The sequence below is a fragment of the Triturus cristatus genome, chromosome 12 (genome assembly GCF_964204655.1).
Source record: "Triturus cristatus chromosome 12, aTriCri1.1, whole genome shotgun sequence".
NCBI lineage: Eukaryota > Metazoa > Chordata > Amphibia > Caudata > Salamandridae > Triturus > Triturus cristatus.
In genome coordinates, this window is record NC_140595.1 from 79,912,726 (window position 1) to 79,932,592 (window position 19,867).

The following is a 19,867-nucleotide window of genomic DNA, read 5'->3' on the forward strand; positions in this document are numbered from 1 at the left end:
GTCAAATGGCCCCTCTTTAAGCGCTGGGGTAAGAAGTCAGGGTCGAAGTGTATAGGAGTATAGGGAGAGGGAAAAGACGTCCAACCTCTGCTCCTATTTACCTCGTCCCATGTCCGAAGCGCGGTCCTGGTAGGGGTGCGAAGGTATGCATTGGGCGGTCTGTCCTTTTTTGGTTTCCACAACACGTCCCAAATAGACCTCCCCACAATGGCCTGGTCCATGTGGAGCCAGTGTTTGTCCGACTCTCGCATTTACCATTCTGTGATGACCCTTAACAGCGCTGCCTTGTAATAAAGCTCGATGTCCGGTAGAGCCACCCCCCCCTTCGGTCTTCGTAACACGGGGAAAGGTAACCACGCCCTACTATCCTGCCAGATGTAGCGCTGTATCAGAGTCCTTACTCCCTTCAAATATGCCTTGTCTATTTCTATGGGAAGCACCTGAAACCGGTAGAGCAGTTTGGGGAGAAGGGACATTTTGACGGCATTGATTCTACCTAGCCAGGAGAGAAACAGGGGGCCTCCATTGCGGTAGGTCTAGCTTAACCTGTCTGAGTAGGGGAGGGAAGTTCGCCCGGAACAGACCTTCTAAACTGGGGGTGAGCTGAATCCCCAAATAGGTTAAACTGCGTTGAGCCCACGTATACCGAGATTCCTCCTGTATTAGAAGCCTCTCTCCCTCTGGTAATGTCAAGTTAAGAATCGAGGACTTGGAGAAGTTGACACGAAAGCCTGCTGCTCTTTCAAAGGATGACAGTTCTGGCTGTAGTGCTCGAAGGGACAGTCTGGGCGCCGTGAGAGTCAACAATATGTCGTCCGCAAATAGAGACACCTTATGCTCGTCATCTCCAAACCTAATCCCCTGAATATCTGGGTTTGCCCTGAGTCTGGCCGCCAGCGGCTCGATACTCAGTGCAAACAGCAATTGGGACAAGGGGCATCCCTGCCTTGTTCCGCGTCCCAACTCAAAGAACGCTGAGCTCATGCCATTAACCTGAACTCTAGAGCGGGGTCTTACGTAACTGGCTCGTATCATTCGTACACCTGCTCCCCAAAACCACATTACTCCAGGGTAAGAAACAGGAAGTGCCAGTCCACCCTGTCGAATGCATTTTCCGCGTCTAGTCCCAAGACTATCGCTGGGAATTTGAATTTGTTGGCTTTTTCGATAAGTTGAAGTGTCCTGCGGATGTTATCGTGTGTCTGCCTCCCTTTGATAAACCCAGACTGGTCTGGATGAATAATGTCGGGGAGTAAATGTCCAAGCGGGTGGCAAGGATGGCCGAGTAGAGCTTAGCGTCCAGATTTAACAGAGCTATCGGCCTGTATGAGGCGTAGTTATGTGGGTTCTTCGCTTGTTTTGGAAGCACTGTAATAAGGGCCTCCGCCATGGTAGGTGTGACCAACTGTCTTGTTCGTATGTCATTGAATAGGGTTGTCAAGTGGGGCAATAATTCTGCCGTGTACGTCTTGTAAAAGAGGGCTGTCAGTCCGTCCCCAGGGACGTGAGGTTTAAGCGCTTTGATCGCTCGGAGAACCTCCTCTTCAGAAATTTGGGCGTCCAGCTGGTCTCTCCAAGTCTCTGAGATTCTAGGGCGCGTGAGTGAGTCCAAGTAGGCCTTTTGGGCTGTGATGTCTGGGGGGGGCGCTTTATATAAATCTTGATAAAATTCTCCTAATAACGAGGCCTTGCCACTGTAGTCTAATTCCAACTCCGCTTCCTGCTTGTAAATTCCTCCAATATATTCCCTCACCCTTTTTTCCCTATTTTCCCTAAGCTGCCTCGCCAAGTGGGTGCCCACCTTGTTCCCCTGCGCATAAGCACAGCGTCGGAGACGGAGTAGGGTAAATTCCGCTCTGTTTGTGTAGATCGCTCCAAATTTCCCTCTGAGAGTCCCCAGCTGGCGCTTTAGGCTACGCGTGGGGTTTATGTTGTGCTCCTGTTCAACTTGGGAAAGTGCCGCCTCCAGTTCTTCCCGCTCCTTCGCCCTTTCCTTGTTCAGGGCCGAAATCAGTGCAATGCACTTCCCTCTAATGACCGCCCTAAAGGTGTCCCTGTTATTCTGGGGAGAAGTGTCCCCTGGGTCATTCGTTTGGAAGTATTCCTTAATTGCTAGTCGTAGTTCGTCTCGGTGCGACTTGTTTTGCGTCAGATGGAGGGGGGGGGCACCATTTCGGGAATCCCTGCGTTTTCCCACCCCAGTTCAGACCCAATGACACCAGGCTATGGTCAGACAAAGAGAGGGGAAGGATCTTAGCTCCGTGAAGGGTGCTCTGGAGGTCCTGAGATAGAAAAATTTAGTCTAGTTGGAATAGGTTTGATGAGCATGCGAATAGTATGTGTAGTCTTTAGTGGTGGGGTATAGAAATCTCCATGCATCAAAAAGACCCAGGTGCCGAAATGCCTGCTTTAGGGATTTTGAGAATCTGCCTCCCGAGTAGCTATGTGGTTGGGAACTGTCGTCAGTGGGATGCCAGATTAGGTTAAAGTCCCTCATGACAATTACGTGACCCTCAGCAAAACCACCCACCATGTCCAAGAGTGTGTTTACAAAGGTCGCTTGACCAGAATTAGGGACTAGACCGAAACAAATGTCACCGTTCTATCTCTGAGTTTCCCTTTCACCATTACCACTCTCCCTTCCTTGTCGGTCTGGATGCCCTCTGTTTGAAACTTATTATTGTGGAACATTAGCGCCACCCCATTATGCTTCGTTTCGGCAGAGGCTCTATATGTGAGTGAATAATGTCTATGTCTAAACTTCTGCTCCTCTGACCTCTTAAGATGCGTCTCTTGGAGCGCAACTACATAAAATTGATGGTCCTCCAGATATTTCCATATCTTATGCCTCTTGGACAGCAAATTCATGCCCTTCACATTCCATGTTGTGATAGATATCATCCTGTGTGATGTTCCTGCGTCCTGGCCGAACGTGTGTCCTGATAACTCCCTACTTTCACCTCTAGCCCACTACCGCGCACCTGCGTCTTGTTGCCGCTGCCCCAATAGGTCCCCCAAAGGCGTAGCACTAACCCTCCCATCTCTTCCCCCTGCTTCTACACCACCCCTTGCCCCACCCAACCCCCAACTTACTCAGTAACCCATAACCAAAACATGTAACAACAAAGGTTGTCCTCAGTACCCCAACGTGTACCGCTGTTACGACTGTTCTCGTGGAGAGTGACAAGCCGGGGGCACCGGCCCTCGCCCGTCACCTCGTTGTAGCTGTAGTAATGTGCAAAGTAACCTAAAACAAATGGAATGAGGAGCCCTTGTTGCGCAGGACTACCCCCCCATACGAAAGCTGTTAAGCATAGTGTCCACTTCCCCCGACTCGTTGCTGGGTACCCCTCCTTAGTCTGTGCGCCGCTTCCTGTTAGGCGCTCGTCGAGCTTCAGAGTTCAGTGTCATATAGGGCTCATTAATCCCCGATATGGTGCATGTCCCCGGAAACCCACCCATGTGAGGCACCTCTTTAGTCTCCTTAGGGCCAAGACTGACTTTAGGTCTCTTTGTAGTAGAAGGTGCCAAGCCTGTAGACCGCATTTCCTCGAATCTCTGTCAGCCCGGGCCGCAATCTTCAAGTAGTGCGTGGTTTCGTTCCCATAGAGGTTGGGGTTTCAGGCTCCTTATGTGTGTCGGGCATCTTTCAATCTTGTATGACCATCTGGTTGCCGCAATTTAGGGCTTGGGTGTTCTCCCCTTGGTGACTTTCTCCCAGTTCGTGGAGTCAGATTGAGAAAGGCCACTTCGTCCGGGCTGTGAGCTCGATGTCTTTTCTTCGTGGATGGGCAACCAGAGGAGCTCCAAGCCATCCTTGAGATCAGTGACATGACGCTATTTTTATACTCAAATGCCAGTCCAAAGGGGTATGTCCAGCGGTATCTTATCTGGTCATGTCTGAGCTTTTCTGTGAGAGGTCGGAAGATTGCCTCCTTTGAAGGTTCGCTGGTGCCAGGTCCTGGAATAGAACACATCAAAAACCTTGGAAGGAATGTGTGTCCTTCTTTCTGGATTCCTGCAGGATAGCCTCTTTAACCTTATAGAAGTGGAATTTGACCAGGACTTCCCGGGTGCATCGTCTCTCTCCCAGCAGGGCTGGGCCCACCCTATGCGCCCTTTCAATTTTAATTTTCATTATTTTAGACCCAAGTATCTCTGCGAAAAGGCCTTCTACAAACGCCTCCAGGTCCGGTCCTTTCGCCCCCTCCTCCAGTTCCCTAATGCATATATTCTCGCATCGGGACCTGTTTTCCAGATCCTCGCTCTTCAGGATAGCCAATTGCAGTTGCGAATGTAGAAGTTGTAGCTTATCCTCTGTAGTCGCTGTCCGCTTGTCGAGCTCCCGATTGTGGGATTCAACTTCCAGTAATCTCGTGCCGATAGAATCCACGTCCTGTTGAATGGAAGTCATTTTTTCGGAGAGATCTGCTTTTGGTTGATCCATGGTGGCCTGCAAGTCTCCTTTTAATTCGGCACGGGGCTCTGATTTAAAGTCTTTTAGGGAACTGAGCAACTCTTCCTTGGTCAGGGCCATGATTGATTCAGGGGGTTCTTTCTCCCTATTCTGGGCTTTCTCTGCCGGTGCAAAATAACTTGATACTTTAGGGGTCGCCTTCTTCGGTGGAATAGATGCGATCTCTATTAGGAGCCCCCGCTGAAGATTCTCCTGGTCGTCTTCTGTGTCTCCCCCACCGTTGCAGGCGTTCTTCCAGGAGACCCCTTAGCAGCCAGTAGGTCTTGCCCCCTCCGCGGGGAGCATGGGTGCTTATGTGGAGGGATCCCTCTGCGGCGGCCATCTTAGGGTCAGGAGATCCTCGTAGCATCAGAGTACCCATTGTAGGTTTTCAGGCATAGCCATACACTGTCACTTGTTTGGGACCTCCATGCCAAGGTCAGGCACCTCTAGGAGATCGGCCCCCCACACTCCACTGCCAGCTCTAGAGGACCCCGGTGTCGCTAAATAGTGCTCACAGGTGGATGGTACTTGCCTTATGGGGCCGAGGACCCCACCCGCCTTCAACGTGGCCCAAAATAGCTGTCACCTTACCGGGCCGTCCAAGGTGCCTCCCCAATCATCGCCGCTATGTGCCCTCTGGATGTACGTGCCTCCGCGGGTGTCCGCTCGCCAGCTCTGTCTCTTTTTAGGGGCGGCGAGTGTGCTGGTCAGTCGCTTTGCAGGCCGTCTTCCTCGGCCAGATTTTCACTACTGGAGCGCCACTCTAAAGCAGTCTCTGCAGTGGCGCGCTGCCATCTTAGGCCGCTCCCAGGTACTCACCGAACCAAGCGTCTCCGCGGCCACTGCTTACGGTCTAACGAGTTTGCCTCGGGTGCCCCTGCCTCTACATCTAGAGACCCCTGCGGGAACTGGATTCGGGCTACTTTGGCGCTGTACAAGCGCTCAAAACTGCTACCCGGCGACTGAGCCGATGCAGGCTACGTCCGATCGGCCACCTTGCGTGGCCACACCCCCCTAATATTAGAATTTAAGTTATTAGTACGAGTTATTGCCTTAAAAAATGGAGTGAAGATCAGCAGAAAAAAAAAAACTTTAAATGTATGCAGACTTTGTGTCACGCTCTTTTGGACTTACATTTTCCAGAATGCACTGCAGTGCCTAATTAAACAGCGCTGTAGTTTAACATGGCAAAATGCAAGCTGGAAGGATGGTGAGGAGAAGAGGGGCCCAGGGGGCACCCCCTTTAAAAAAAAAATGAATTTAGCTTGGGGCAAACACTGAAGTAGAAAGTATGTTGGCATTTACCCCACAAAGAAATGTCCGCAAATCCCTTTAAATACCCCCAACACCAAGCTAAAGTCAATCACCACCGTAGATGCGAATTATTTTTTCAAATGTTCTATTTCTTTAAAAAGGTTAATTATTCAAGATAAACTTTCAGCCTTCCTTACCTTTCATTTATATTGCCTGCAATTATCCAAAGAGCATAATCGAGGCATTTAAAAACAGAGAATTTAACTACATTTTGCTGCCAATTCAATTAAACCGATCGATTAAAATGAAAATGTGAATATTAAAAAACAGATGATTATTACAATTTTAAGGAAAAAACAGATGGATTATTATATGTACACTTTTTAGTGGTTTAATCTGAATTCAGATAAATCTAGCTATGAAATCAAAATTGGTTATTAGGCAAACACATTAAACAAATATTATTTAAACTGAGTACACAATTTCAGGTGATAATCGTAGAGCACCATATCAGATTACATTAGGACTAAAATAAATGTTATTAGTAGAATAATATTAGGTATAGTGAAGACAAGAAAGTATGTGGCCAGAATAAGATCCAACCAGACACTAGCAGAAATGCTCTCAATCGGATTGATAGTGGAGTTCGATTTGTTATCTTTATCTGAATTTCTATTGATGGGAAAGCCACATACTTTCATAAGGGCATCCTTGTCTTCAGAGCTTCTTGAGGAGGATCGGAGCCGACTGGTTTCATCTTGTATATCCAATAGTCTGTCCTCCAGGTCCCTCATCTTGCTTTCCACCTTCTCTTTCTCCATGCGCACTTCTAGTAACCTAAAGAGTGGATAATGCTTGGTTAATTGTCTTAATAAAACGGCTCTCCATGGCCTATAGGATCAAAAAAGTAGTACGTCTAGTACTAGACCATGCAAACCATGTGTCAAAAATACTAAATAGCTGAAAAACAATTGAGAGTTATACTGCTATCACAATGTTATCGACGGCACATGAAAAATCTAGCATAACCTTTCAAAGGCTGTACAATTAATGTCTCCGGCAATTCCTGCGCAAGAATCATCACTCCATCTTCAATTTGCTGCACTGCCTAAAGAAGTCTCAAGTCAAAATAAAATAAATGACAAATCTTTTAATTGTTTTGTTACAAGAAAGAATAACCAATTATATGAAAACTACCTTTCTGTGGTGTTTCTTGCCAGAAAGGCGAACTGTATCACAAACGCAAAATATGAATACAGTAGGTGGCTGAGCTACCAACCAGGCTCCTGGAGAGTAACTGCTCACTGAAAACCCATGGAAGCTCCAGTTCAAGTGTTCTCACGCTGGCCACATTTTGTCCAACACGAGCATCAGAAACTGGGATACGCCAAGGCATAAGGAATAGGATATTATCTCCACGGAGCTAGAATTTGCTATTCAGAGAGGATTTACATTTTTCAGTTTGATAGGCTATAACTTCAACCCACCTGTTTACTCCAAAACAATACTTAGCTCATTGAGGAAAGGAAGGACACATGCATAAGCCCTTTAAAAAGTTTATCGTTGAATCAATCTATCCTTTATCACAGATTATTACCAAATGCATGGTGCAGTTTTATAAGCTGTTCTCACCCGATTAACTGCAGCCTGCTCAGCCAACTTAAACCTATACTCTCTCCACTCCACTGAGCCAAATTAGGCCTTAGCTCATGGCCTACCAGGCACACAGTGACGTTCAAGTCCAATAAGACATAAAATAAATAAATGTGTGCCCTCATTATGCCTGAAGGAATGCAGCATTTATCACAAAGGATATTCCAAACATAAAATGTGAATTCTACCAAAATTTACTTCAAATCAGAGCAAAATAATCTACTGCGCTAAACTTTTTTTTTTTAAGAATAAGTCCACATGGATTTCTGTACTGACTTTGCATTATTCTGAGGATCTTCCAATTTACATTTGCTTGCACAAATCTTTGAAAGGTCATATTCCTGGGACTGCCATCTCTACGACAACACGTTCACTATCCATCACGATTTTAGACTTCCCTTCATTTCTGTTATTATGTAAAAATGAGTCCCCAGTTTTTGACTTTGTGCTGCTTTTCATTTCCTTGTATCTTCATCTCAGTAACTCCTCCCAAGACCACCGTGTCCAGCATTCAAATACCTTATTGCTGTATCAGACTGTCCCTCTTTTGTTCAAGTTTCACATGCTGTAGTTTAAATGTATTCTATTTCCCCGGTGTCCAGCATTCAGATCATGGTATGTGTTAGCAGTGTCACTAATGCATGCCAGGAAAAATGTTTGTGACTTGTCACCAAATGTTCACTATCTTCCACCCATCCACAGTTTTGTCTAAAGTTCCTCAAAGTGCCCTTTCTTTCAACTTAGTTAACACTGCCTAAATGGCTAACTAATTTTCACTGTTGATTTAAATACATTAGGAGTAACTTCAATCGGTAGACATGCGACTGAGCCCAGATCACTCCATTAATAAATGTTATTTCCCGGAGGTTTTTTTTCACCACATCTTTTGTTTATTATGAACGGTTTATGGTTTGAGCCCCTCTTGTTTGGTGTATTGGTCAATATGAACGAGCAAAACATTTATGCCACCCTGATGCATAGCATTATGAGGTTACTCTCTACTAAAGACTGTTTGAGACATCAGCTTGCTATAAAAGCGAGTCCCTAGCCCGAGAATTATTTTTATTTATTTATTTAAAATCGAGGCAAACAAAGACATTGCCATTACTGTAGATGGTTGGCTATTAAGTTTCTGTTCTAAAAGTAGAGAATGCTGCTAGAAACCACGGACTTCTCAAAGCGTTGAGGATTTGGAGACAAGGGAGTTTTGTGGCCAGGATCCTGGCTGTCTGGAGTTCTAGTATTTGCCTAGGATGGCACATTGGTGGGAGCGGATGAACATTAAAACCAGCTATGCACCTCTCAGCTCATGTAGCGACATCAGTGAGATGCCTAGCTGGAAAGGGAGCATTTATTTCCCAGTTGTTGAGCAGACATGATTAAATCATATAGTGTCTCGTTGGGTCTAGGCATTTTATTAGTCTATTGTGCTCCAAGGGGAATCTTAAGCAAGAATGCAGGTGTAAATTTGGTAGACTCGGGCCTAAGAATTCCTGCAGCCCTCTAACCGGGCCCAGAAACGAGTTCTTCAGAAAATAATTATCATTTTTATAAAGAGAATAACAATGATTTGTGCAGAACACTTCGTATGCTATTTAGCCATCTGTATCATCTGCTATGTACAATTTCCCCATTTATAGCAGTCAATTGAGTGACCTAATAATGAAAGGCTGAGTTTCCTTGATGAGATAAGAACTTTCGATCTGCACATCAACATATCTGTCAGCGGTGAGCGTTGAACTCAGAGTCATCCGTCCAGGCCGATACTTACTCTTGCGAGGTACCATTGAGTTCATTTTTCTTCTTCTCAAAAACTTCCTTTAACCGGTTACATTCCTCCGTTTTCTCTTCCAGCTTGATCTCCAGATTCTGCAAACCGGCTCGAGGACGGTCTCGCGACACTTCTAACTTCATACGTTGCTAATGGGACAGAGCACACCAGAGTAAACTACTACCATGGGCACATTGATTAACTTATTACAACAAACATGAGATGCAGATAAACTAAAAAAGTTTTCAAGTTAAATTGCTAAAAGAGATTTTTTCAAAGGGTGGTCGTGGCTTCCCCATTTTTCCTATGGCAGACAATGCTTTGTAAACTAGATTCGGATGGTGCCTGCAATAGCCCTAAAATAAAGACTCCCAAAGCCCATATCAAAAGGTAGCGCTTTCGAGTTTAAAAGTACAAAGTGTCTGTCATTAAACAGGCTGGCTCTTCTTTTCTGTTTGCGTGGCGCACTTAACCTTTCAAGGTGAACAGCAAACATCACACTTTGCCAATACCTGGAAACACTTTAGCCTCTGGACACACTTGCTAACTACACAAACAAGCTGTGTAGCAGCTGAGCCGCAAACATGTGGCTCATTTCCCAGGAGAGAGATGAGTGGAGTTTCACCTTCAGAGAAATGTAGACAGAAATTCTCGTTCATGTACAAGCCATCATATCACTTGTCGAGGAAATTTTTGTGAAATAGAAAACACGGCGCGGAGAGTTAGAATTCTAAAGTTGGTTGTTTTAACATAAGAATCTTTTCTGGGCCTGTAAAGCTACCTGTCGATGTGGACTTAAATTTGGTGACGTCGTACAACAGCAATAAAAACTAAGAAGGTTCGTGTGTTATGGAATGGAGCCCGATTCATTGAAACTAGTTCACCAAAATGCAAGGGAAATTAAAGTGACATCACACACCCTATGGCCCACCTGATAACGTTACAGGAAGGGATCTCAAGGGATATTTACCAACAAGACATAAAATGAAGTGACATTAAGGAGAAACAATCCCAAGTGTGAGAGCCAAGAAATTTCAGAGCACAGCAATCCTAAGACATCAGCATAGGCATCAGATAGTTATAAGGTACAAGACACAGCCACCAGGTTTACATATGTAGTCTCATATGACCAGCCACAGACTTAAATCCACAAGAGACTACCAGAATGGCAAAGATCATCGACCAAATGAGCAGGTAGCGACTAATCGTGCCCAGACATACCGTTAGGTGTCTCGTTATGTGACCAGTGTAGCCTATTAAGTATAGGCACAGCAGCACACACAGAAGGGGATGCCTCAGCAATGGCAGGGAGGAACCAATAACACTGGATGCACATGATATGCCGGATGGTTGCCGTTCTCATCACAGATCCAGCCAATGGCAATTACGTGATAATTTACAGTAGCAAATTAATAGTGGAGGCAAAAATCACACACCGATACAACAGTATACAAAGCGGCATACCATTACTGTGGTATTATCGATAGATGCACTGAAGAGGCCATTGCCAAAGTTAAGAACTTAAATATGCCCACAGCATCCATTTACAGCCCACTGACCTACTCTTTGGTAGAAGCCCAATGCAAACCTAGGCCTACCCTCATCCAGACATGAGCAGACTGGAAGAATCAGGCACCCAGAGTAATTTAGGGCTCTCGTCTCGCTACACAGCATTTTCAATGGCTTACCATCTTCAATCAGATTAGGCTGCCTGACGGCAGGCCCCTTAAATAGACTATTTGAAAAAAAATCAACCTATATACATATGAGATGAACCCTGGCTTACCTTTAGGTGTGGAGGACAGGGTATGTGTGAAACAGTATGAACTGAGACCCACCCTCCTCACCCTCACTTTACCAGAATTGCTTTTAAATTGCATTTTTTATCAACAACTACTGTCTATGGTCCAAAAAAAATGATACCATTTATTCACTTTCTACTTTGATATAAAACATCTAGTAACAACTTCAAATTTTATTACTAACTAATCACAAGATATTTATAACGCATAAGTATAAAAAACACTAGATTGTGCACACTGCCAATGTTTAACGAAAGAAAATACACTTTATAATGCATTCAGAAGACGACTAGCCCTTTCCCCCTAATTTCACATATTCATATATTTCGACTCATACCTAACATCACATTAAAAACAATTGATCCCAGACCTTTAACATAATCCATTTTTTCAGTGCATGTATATGTGATCTATTATTTCTGCACTGTTGGCTAGCATGGTGTGAATTATGTTTCGGTGAATACTTCATTTAGAATACAAGCTTCCTCAGGACCCAACTTTAGTGGTCAATAGACAGAGCAGGTGGAGCTTGAAGCTTATTGGTAATTTGGTCCTCATATTCTTTAACCACATTTTGCCTGTACGGATTTACAAGTAAACAATATAGGGTGTCTGTGGCTCCTAGTTCTATGGGACAGGATATACAATCATATCAAATGAGCTGGTGCACTCACGTTCAAAGCTGTAGATTTTCTTTTATTCAAGATTGTCATTTTATTGCATAGACTCTATTTCTGTTCATTCTGCATTACTTTCTCTTGGGTGGCTTCCTTACATGCTAGCCCTCGTGGGATGATAGTAACAAAGTCTATCCACAGCGATCTCCTCACTATTTCTCTCTCCAACTATGCCTGCTCAGGAGTAAGAACTGTGAACAACATATCAGGTTGGCCAACCCAGTGCAGTAAACAGCTAAGAAGACTATGATAATAATAAATGCAATAAAGGGACCTACAGAGCAGCTCAAAGCTGGCAGCCTCAGAAAACCATAAACTACACGAGTCTCTGTCTCTCACACGTTATTATGCACAACACTCCTTTGTGCTGCTTCTCATAACACGATAAAACGCACTTCGGTATCATACACAACATGGAAACACTTCCCATAAAGGATAAAAAAGACAAAGACAACATCCTTCCAACTAAACACCCCACACTGCATAGTGGGCTGCCCATGTTGGCAACCACTTCAGTAACACCCACTAATATGCTCTATGTAAATGCTGAAATACAATGCAATACAACACAACAAGAAACACTATGCTCAGATGAGGAGCCAGGCAGGAGCAGCAGAAAGTTTTGAACACCAAGGGCTCTCGTTTCCCAGGCACTTAATATTCTCAGGATCTTCTGAGGTATACAGCCAGAAAATGTAGTCCAGTGCATGGGAAAAATGCCAGTGCAACACTGTTTTGACGGCGGTTGCTAGCATAAAATGCAATCACATTGTGAGGTTGAGGGGTGAGCGAGAGTAGTGCTTAATTTGTGGGAAGAAAAAGTTGAAGTGGGGCCTGGGCCCTCGTCAGGAGGCCACTGCCGCCTGCACCACCCAGTGATACCAATGAAAGTCCTAACACAACAACTAACCATCACACTCCTCCAAAGGTGAACATTTAGACTATTCCAGGTCCTAAAGCTATAAGAATGGCTTGGACGGCAGATATTAGTCATTTAAAAAATATTTTGATTAATAAACAACTGTTGTCTTGCTCAACTCTAAATTAGCCAAACAGCGCCACCATGGGGAAGACTGTCATAAATACCGGTGTTGACAATTACCAGTGCTGACCACAGGCTCAAATTATGCACTGGAGTAGTGAGAGTTGCCTCCAAGCAGCATAGGAAAATCCCATGAATAGTATGCCGTGCTTTCTTAATTGCTAAAGGCCAAAAACATTTTTTTTTTCTTCTTGAATGCAATATATCCAAGAATATAACAAAAAGTAGAAGGCATCAAAGAGTCTTTCATATGTTGCGGGTAAGACTATATGCTCAAAGAATAATTAAGACTCGTATTTTAAAATATAATTGAGCAACCAATGTCAACAAGAATCCAAAAGCCCTCTGTACATGTGCTGGAACCAACTGTAGAGACACAACATAATTGCTACAGCACGCTGGGCAATGCCACTCAAGTCAGCTCTAGGTAACTTTCCCAAGAAACCAAAGGAGAGAGACACTAAAGCCAACCTTTTGGCTTACATTGTGCCAAAGAAATTGTCCAACAGAAGAAATCATCCCATTGTCTTCACCTTTATCCAATTTCCACCAGCAAATATCCAAAGGCTGGTGAGGAAATCAAATCTACTGGTCTGCCATGTGTCTGAAACTCACAAGAGGGTGACCAGGGAAGAAAGAAATCAATGGCCTTTCTCAATGTGATGAAGGGCAAAATACATCAGAGCTGAAGCTGAAAGAGCTAAAAGTGCGAAGTTCCCTTTACCATCGTCTCTTCATCCAGTTGACGCTGCAGCTCCCCCATCTTTCTCTGAAGGTCATTCTTCTGAGATATTAGGGTCTGGGTGCCATCTGGAGATGAAGCTTGCTGATGGAGATTGAACAAACATTTCAAATAATACGTAATAAAGATGGTTACGTAACATCAAGAACACAACAAAATAAGCAAAATAGAAAAAAGTAATTTCAAGTGACCAGATAGCATCAAGCAATGACTAAGATTGTTATGCAATTTGCGGCTTTTGTGATTTTTACAAATGTAATTTAATTACAACTTCTAGATTCTTTTTCATACTGTCATTAATGCTAGTATTCAGAACATTTCAAGTGCTCCCAATATCTCTCGGTAATTAACCTCCGGCAAAGGGAAATATCCATCATCACAAAATTGCGTAAGGTTTAGACTGAAATGGGAAAGAACTCCTCTCCTGTTCACCACACTACATCACAATCAGTCTTTGGGTGATTCCGAGGCATAAAGAACAATGGTCTGTGGCAACTTTTCTTAGATTTCCCAAAAGAAAATTGGAAAATCTGGGAATGCTTTTGCATAATTAATAAAACCCTAATAATGCTAAAACAATTACAGATATAGAATTGAATGTTCTCTTTGGAGAGCAGATTCTTGAAAGAGCCTTACATGAGCAAGTTTTCAAAACTAAGTGTGCTATAAGAATGTTAGCAAATACCATTTTAAAATGATCTTCCTCATCAGAGTTTAGACAAACCTTTTACTTTCAATTACAAACAAGTGATGGATTTAGAGTTTTGCTTTTACTTGTAAGTAAATAATGTGCAAAATAAATCAGGTATTACATCAACTGAGTTTGTCACTAAATTTAAAGCGATGACTCTGCTAGTACCATTAAGAATGCATTTCAAGAGGGAGGAGCCTAGCGCGCAACCAAGATGGCCGCGTAGGTGCGAGGCTCCCGAGGACCTCCGTGACCTCCGACACATATCCTGAAAATATCCTGTCCTAGATGAGGGGACTGTTTTGGTGAGCCCGAGCTGAGGCGGCACCCGTTTTCCGCTTCCAAATTGGACCTCGGACACCGGCGGAAACATCGATCGAGGCTTGCGGCCTTCTCCACGCCGGACCCCGGATTAGATCTGTGGGACTATCCGGAGACAAAGTGAACAACAGCGGCGGGCAGGGCTCGGCGACTCGCGTACCCCGCACTTTCACTTTCGCTTTTGCACCCTCCTTGCTGTCTTGGCGAGGTTGGGTTGCGGGGCACTGTGAGGTTGTGTGGCCTCGTTGGGGTACCCTGCCGGCCCGCCGGCTGTGATCCACCCCGCGGGTCTGTGGTGGCCCCCCCCGGAGCCCGTGAACCGGCTTGCCTGCCCTTTGCGACGTGATTGGCACGATCGGGGGACTGGAACCATGTCCACAAAGCAAGATGGTGACCGGGCAAAGGTGAAATCGACCCGACGTGGCGCAGCCCAGCAGTCTAACAGCATGGACCGCTACACCCTCCAGAAGGGATCTCCTGAAGTGCCGCGTAGGTCCCCCGAGGGCCCGACTGATGCTCCTGCCCTGCCCGCGGATCTGACCCTGCGGGATGTCATGGGTGCTATCGCCGAGATGAAGGCCTCGGTGAGCCAGCGTTTTGATACACTGGCGCAGAAGATAGACTCGGTCCTCGTGGATGTTGGCTTGGTGAGGGCCGATCTATCCAAGACCAATGATCGGGTCGATTCTTTGGCCCACACCACATCGGGCCTCACGACAGATGTGGCGACCCTCCAAAAGGAGGTGCGCCGGCTTGGCCAGGCGAGTGCGCTGATAGACCGCCGCTTGGAGGATTCCGAGGGTCGGGCCCGGAGGAATAATGTCCGCATTATCGGGGTGCCTGAGGGACGTGAGGAGGCGGCGGCGGACCTATTCGTGGAGGACTTGATTCTCACTCATCTCCAGCCCCGGGGGCTGAGTAAATTCTTTGCGGTGGAACGGGCCCACAGGGTTCCCGGGGGAAGGCCTAAGATCGGAGCCCCTCCGAGGCCTCTCATCGCCCGGATTTTCAACTTTCGGGACAGAGATGCTATTCTGCAATCCTCCAGACTACAGGGACCGGTCAGACTCGACAACATGGACATTAATTTTTATCCTGATTTCACTCCAGCGGTCCAAAAACAGAGACTGAGCTTTCTTGGAGTCAAACGTCGTCTAAGAGACCTTAACCTCAAGTATGCGATGCTTTTCCCAGCTAAGTTGCGGGTGGAGGTGGATGGCCGCACGCACTTTTTTGATCGTCCCGAAGCGGCTGGGGACTGGCTGGATACTTTGCCTGGGGATCGGGCTCGGGGGGGCGGTTGGGGGAGAGGGCTCGCCGGATCAGGACTGAGGGACTAATATTCGGCCTCGCTCTGGACAAAATTGATGTCACTTTGGACTGTTCGTCTGTTCGAGTAAGTTCCCCTCCTGTGGAGGTCGTGTGGGGTCTCTTGGGGGTTCTCCCTCCTCCTCTGGGGGCTTAGTTAGTTTAACCATTTATGGGGCGACAGGCACACTGCACTTTGGGGGGGCTGTTTGGGCTCATGCAGGGGTGCAGGGAGGGGGGAGTTCTGTTTGGGTGGGTGGGTTGTTCTTCGTATTTACCACAAGGCAAACCCTTTTTTGTATTGGTCTTAAGGTGCTCTTCGGGGGCCGAATGATGGCTTTTGTGTGTGATGGGGGGTAGGGACTTGACTGTGTTGTCTTGGAACGTTAATGGACTGGGGGATAGGATCAAACGAGGTGTGGTCCTGCAGTATTTGAAACAAATCTCACCCGATGTAGTCTTTTTGCAGGAGACACACCTTATTGGTAATTCTTTTTGTGCCATGAATCGGCGTGGCTACCGTTTAGTGGCCCACTCGGGCTTCACGTCGGGCTCACGGGGTGTGGGCATCATGGTGAAGAACTCGCTCCCGTTGGAAATTGATGAGGTGCTTCATGATGATAGGGGACGCTACACTGTCTTGGTGGGGAGAATGGAGGGCAAAGTAGTTGTCTTTGTGTCAGTATACGTCCCACCGGGACTACAGTCAACCACTTTTGCAGACTTGGGGCGCCTTCTCCTTGGCCTTCCGGGGGGGGTTCTGGTGGTTGGGGGGGGACTTCAATGCGGTGGTTTCTGGAACTGTGGATCGTCACCCCCCTAGGGACCTCCCCCGGGCACAGGCGTGGCTGTCCGGCCTCTTGGATACACTGGGATTGGTGGACTGCTGGCGCTTAAAACATCCCACGCAGCTGCAGTACACTTTCCACTCGGGGGCCCATGGTAGCCTCTCACGGCTTGATTATGTCCTTGTCCCGGCGGCCTATGTTGGGAGGGTAGGAGAGGTGCGCCATTTGGCGCGGGGTATTTCAGATCACTCCCCGCTCCTGTTACACATTGATGTCTTCCCGAGGGGTGAGGGCAGGGTAGCTCCAATCAATGCCTGGTACCTGCGTGACCCCATCATTCGCGCTGACTTGATTAAATCCTTACAGCGATACTTTGATGAGAACGTGGGGTCTGTCTCTTCGGCTATCTCCCTATGGGAAGCCTTCAAGACAGTTCTCAGAGGGGAGGCCCTATCCCTTATTTCCCATGCCCGGAGGCGCGAGCGGGAGGAGGTGACCCGGGTGGAGGCCGAAATTGTCGAATTGGAGGGTGATCTAGAGGGTGGGGTGACAGATGCTGCGCTACATGTCCTACAGCTTAAGCAGGCGGCCTACAGGGCCCTCGTCACGGAGGCGGCCAGGGGCCTCAGTAGGGAGCAACAGGGGCGACTGTATGATGTGGGTGATAAGGCTGGTAAACTGCTTGCGTGGTTGGATAAAAAGGAGAGAGCGAATCGTGTGGTCCCGCTGATTGAGAGGATGGATGGAGTGAGTGTAACCGAGCCAGAAGAAATTGTCTCCTGTTTCGCGGATTATTTCCGTGAAGTGTATTCCCCGGTTTCTCCCTGCTCGTCGGAGGATTCCCATGCCCTGCTTAGGGATATCGCGCTCCCTTCCCTTTCGGAGGAGGACAGGGTGTCGTTGGATGCCGCTCCCACCTCCGACGAAATTGCCCTCGCCATACGCTCGGTCGCTTCTGGCAAGGCCATGGGCCCGAATGGCATCCCTATCGAGTTGTATAAGTTGCGACCGGATGCATTGGCACCCCACCTTCGCGCGATGTTCCTAGCGGCCCACTCGTTGGGCTCCCTCCCGCTGGACCAGCGTCTGGCTACAATCGTGGTGATCCACAAGGAAGGGAGACCTCGGGACCGGGTTACATCCTATCGGCCTATCTCGCTCTTAAATGCTGAGCCCAAAATTCTTGCCAAGGTGCTGGCCAATCGGCTGGTCGGCGTGGTGGGCGATCTGGTCCATCAAGACCAGTCCGGCTTTATTCCCCATCGCAACACAGCCCTTAATCTGCGGCGCTTGCACGGGGTGCTCGCACGTGTTCCATTCGTGCGGGAGCCGGCCATACTGGCGTCCTTAGACGCCACCATGGCGTTTGACACGCTTGAGTGGCCATACATTTGGGCGATGCTGGCGAAGTTTGGATTTGGCCCGGGTTTCATCAGTTGGGTCAAATTGTTGTATTCGGGCCCATTGGCGCAGGTGGCGGTAAACGGAAGAGTATCGGCCCCATTCGAGCTGGGCCGGGGCACGCGGCAGGGCTGCCCCTTGTCGCCGCTCCTGTTTGCGCTGGCCTTGGAGCCCCTGGCGGAGTGGCTGCGGTGGGAGCCTTCCATCCGTGGTCTCCGTTGGACCCCCGAGTACGAGGACCGCGTGTCCCTATACGCTGATTACATCCTTTTGTACCTAGCCTCCCCACGTAAATCACTAATAGTCCTGGTTGATGTTTTACGTTCATTTGGCCGCAACTCAGGCCTTGTCATCAACTGGGCTAAATCATGTGTGTATGTGCTCTCCGGGGAGGCTCCCGTCCTCCCGCGGGGCTGTCCGATCCAGATTGCCGCTCAGGGGTTTAGGTACCTGGGTGTCTACATTACTCTGGACCCTGAGGCCCGCTATGAGCGGAACTTGCTTCCCCCCCTCCAGCGCTTGAAGGAGGACGTCGCGCGCTGGCGGCGCCTGCCGCTTTCGCCGCTCGGCCGGGCGGCGCTGTTTAAAATGATGTCGTTGCCACGCTTCCTGTACGCTCTCCAGAACACTATGGATTTAGTCCCGGCGCGTTACTTCCGTGAGGTGGAGAGTCTACAGCGCCGCCTGTTCTGGGACGGGAGGCCGCGTATTGCCCTGGCGAAGTTGACGCTCCCATGGTACGACGGGGGGATTGCCCTCCCGGATATTAAACGGTATTACTGGGCCTCCCAGTTAGCTGCAATCAACCATGGCCTCTACGGGCCCGCCTTGAACCCGGCTTTTGAAATGGACAAGATGCTACTGCCCGGTGGCGACTACAATCGAGCGCTCTACTCTGGCGCGCGTGACGCTCGCCTGACGGGACCTACGCGTGTCATGGTGCGAGTATGGCACGCGGCTAATGCAGCTATGGGGTGGAAGGACCGTTTGACCCGGGCATCACCGCTGTACGCACCTGAGAGGTTGGGCTCCCTGTGGACCTCGAAGGGCTTCGAGAAGTGGGACACGATAGGCATCGGTAAAGTCGGGGATCTCTGGACGAGGGGGGGATTTAAAACATTCGAGATGTTGCAGACGGAGTTTCAGCTGCAGGACAGTGAATACTTTCGGTTCCTGCAGGTCCGTCATGCACTGGGCTCCGTCTTCCCAGACGTTGCCTCCATCCCGGAGTCTTCCCCCCTGGAGGACAGAGTGCTAGATGGTCATGTCCCAGACAGCACGATCTCCCTTATTTACAAAAAGCTGATTAATGACCGCTCGGGCTTACTAACCGGCCTCCGAGAGGCTTGGGTTGCCGATGGGCTGGAATTGGACGACGAGGACTGGACCTCCGCGGTGGCCTCTCCGATGGAGGTGGCCATACCGGCTCGCCTTCGCTTCGTCCAGCTTAAGATACTCCACCGGGTCTACATGACGGGGCCAAGGCTTCTGCGTATGGGCTATGCTGAGGATGGGCTGTGTAAGCGTGGGTGTGGTGCTTTGGCGACCTTTATGCATATTTTGTGGGAATGTCCGAAGGTGGAGCGATTTTGGCGTGGTGTGCACGAGGTCCTGCGAGTGATTACGCGTGTCGCGCTGCTACCCGAAGCGAGGAGGTGCCTGTTGAATGTGTGGGAACCGACTGACTACACGGCTCCGCAGATGTGGTGGGTGACTCTGGGATATATGGTAGCTAAGCGTGATATTGCTCAACTGTGGGGATCCCAGAAGCCCCCGGCGGTGTCGGCCTGGAAAGAACACATGGACTGGTGCATGTTTCGAGAGAAGGTGGTGTATGTGGCGAGGGGTAAGCCTGGGACATGGGTGAAAGTATGGGGCCCCTGGAACGCCTATCGTGGGGGTATCTGCGCGCCACCACTGCTGCCTGCTGCCTCACCGGCCCCGTCCCCTTAGCTGAC

The 19,867-nt window shown here is 48.1% G+C and overlaps 1 protein-coding gene across 3 annotated transcripts in view; it reads right to left on the bottom strand.

Moving 5' to 3' along the window:
• Positions 1 to 19,867, bottom strand: part of CGN (cingulin) — a 235,070-nt gene that overhangs the window by 72,783 nt on the left and 142,420 nt on the right. For all 3 annotated transcript variants that reach the window (XM_085639426.1, XM_085639428.1, XM_085639427.1), the window contains 3 exons: positions 13,383 to 13,484; positions 9,138 to 9,286; positions 6,409 to 6,550 (listed from right to left, as the gene is read on the bottom strand). In XM_085639426.1, coding sequence (XP_085495552.1) covers positions 6,409 to 6,550; positions 9,138 to 9,286; positions 13,383 to 13,484 — 393 coding nt within the window. The remainder of the gene's footprint in view (positions 1 to 6,408; positions 6,551 to 9,137; positions 9,287 to 13,382; positions 13,485 to 19,867) is intronic.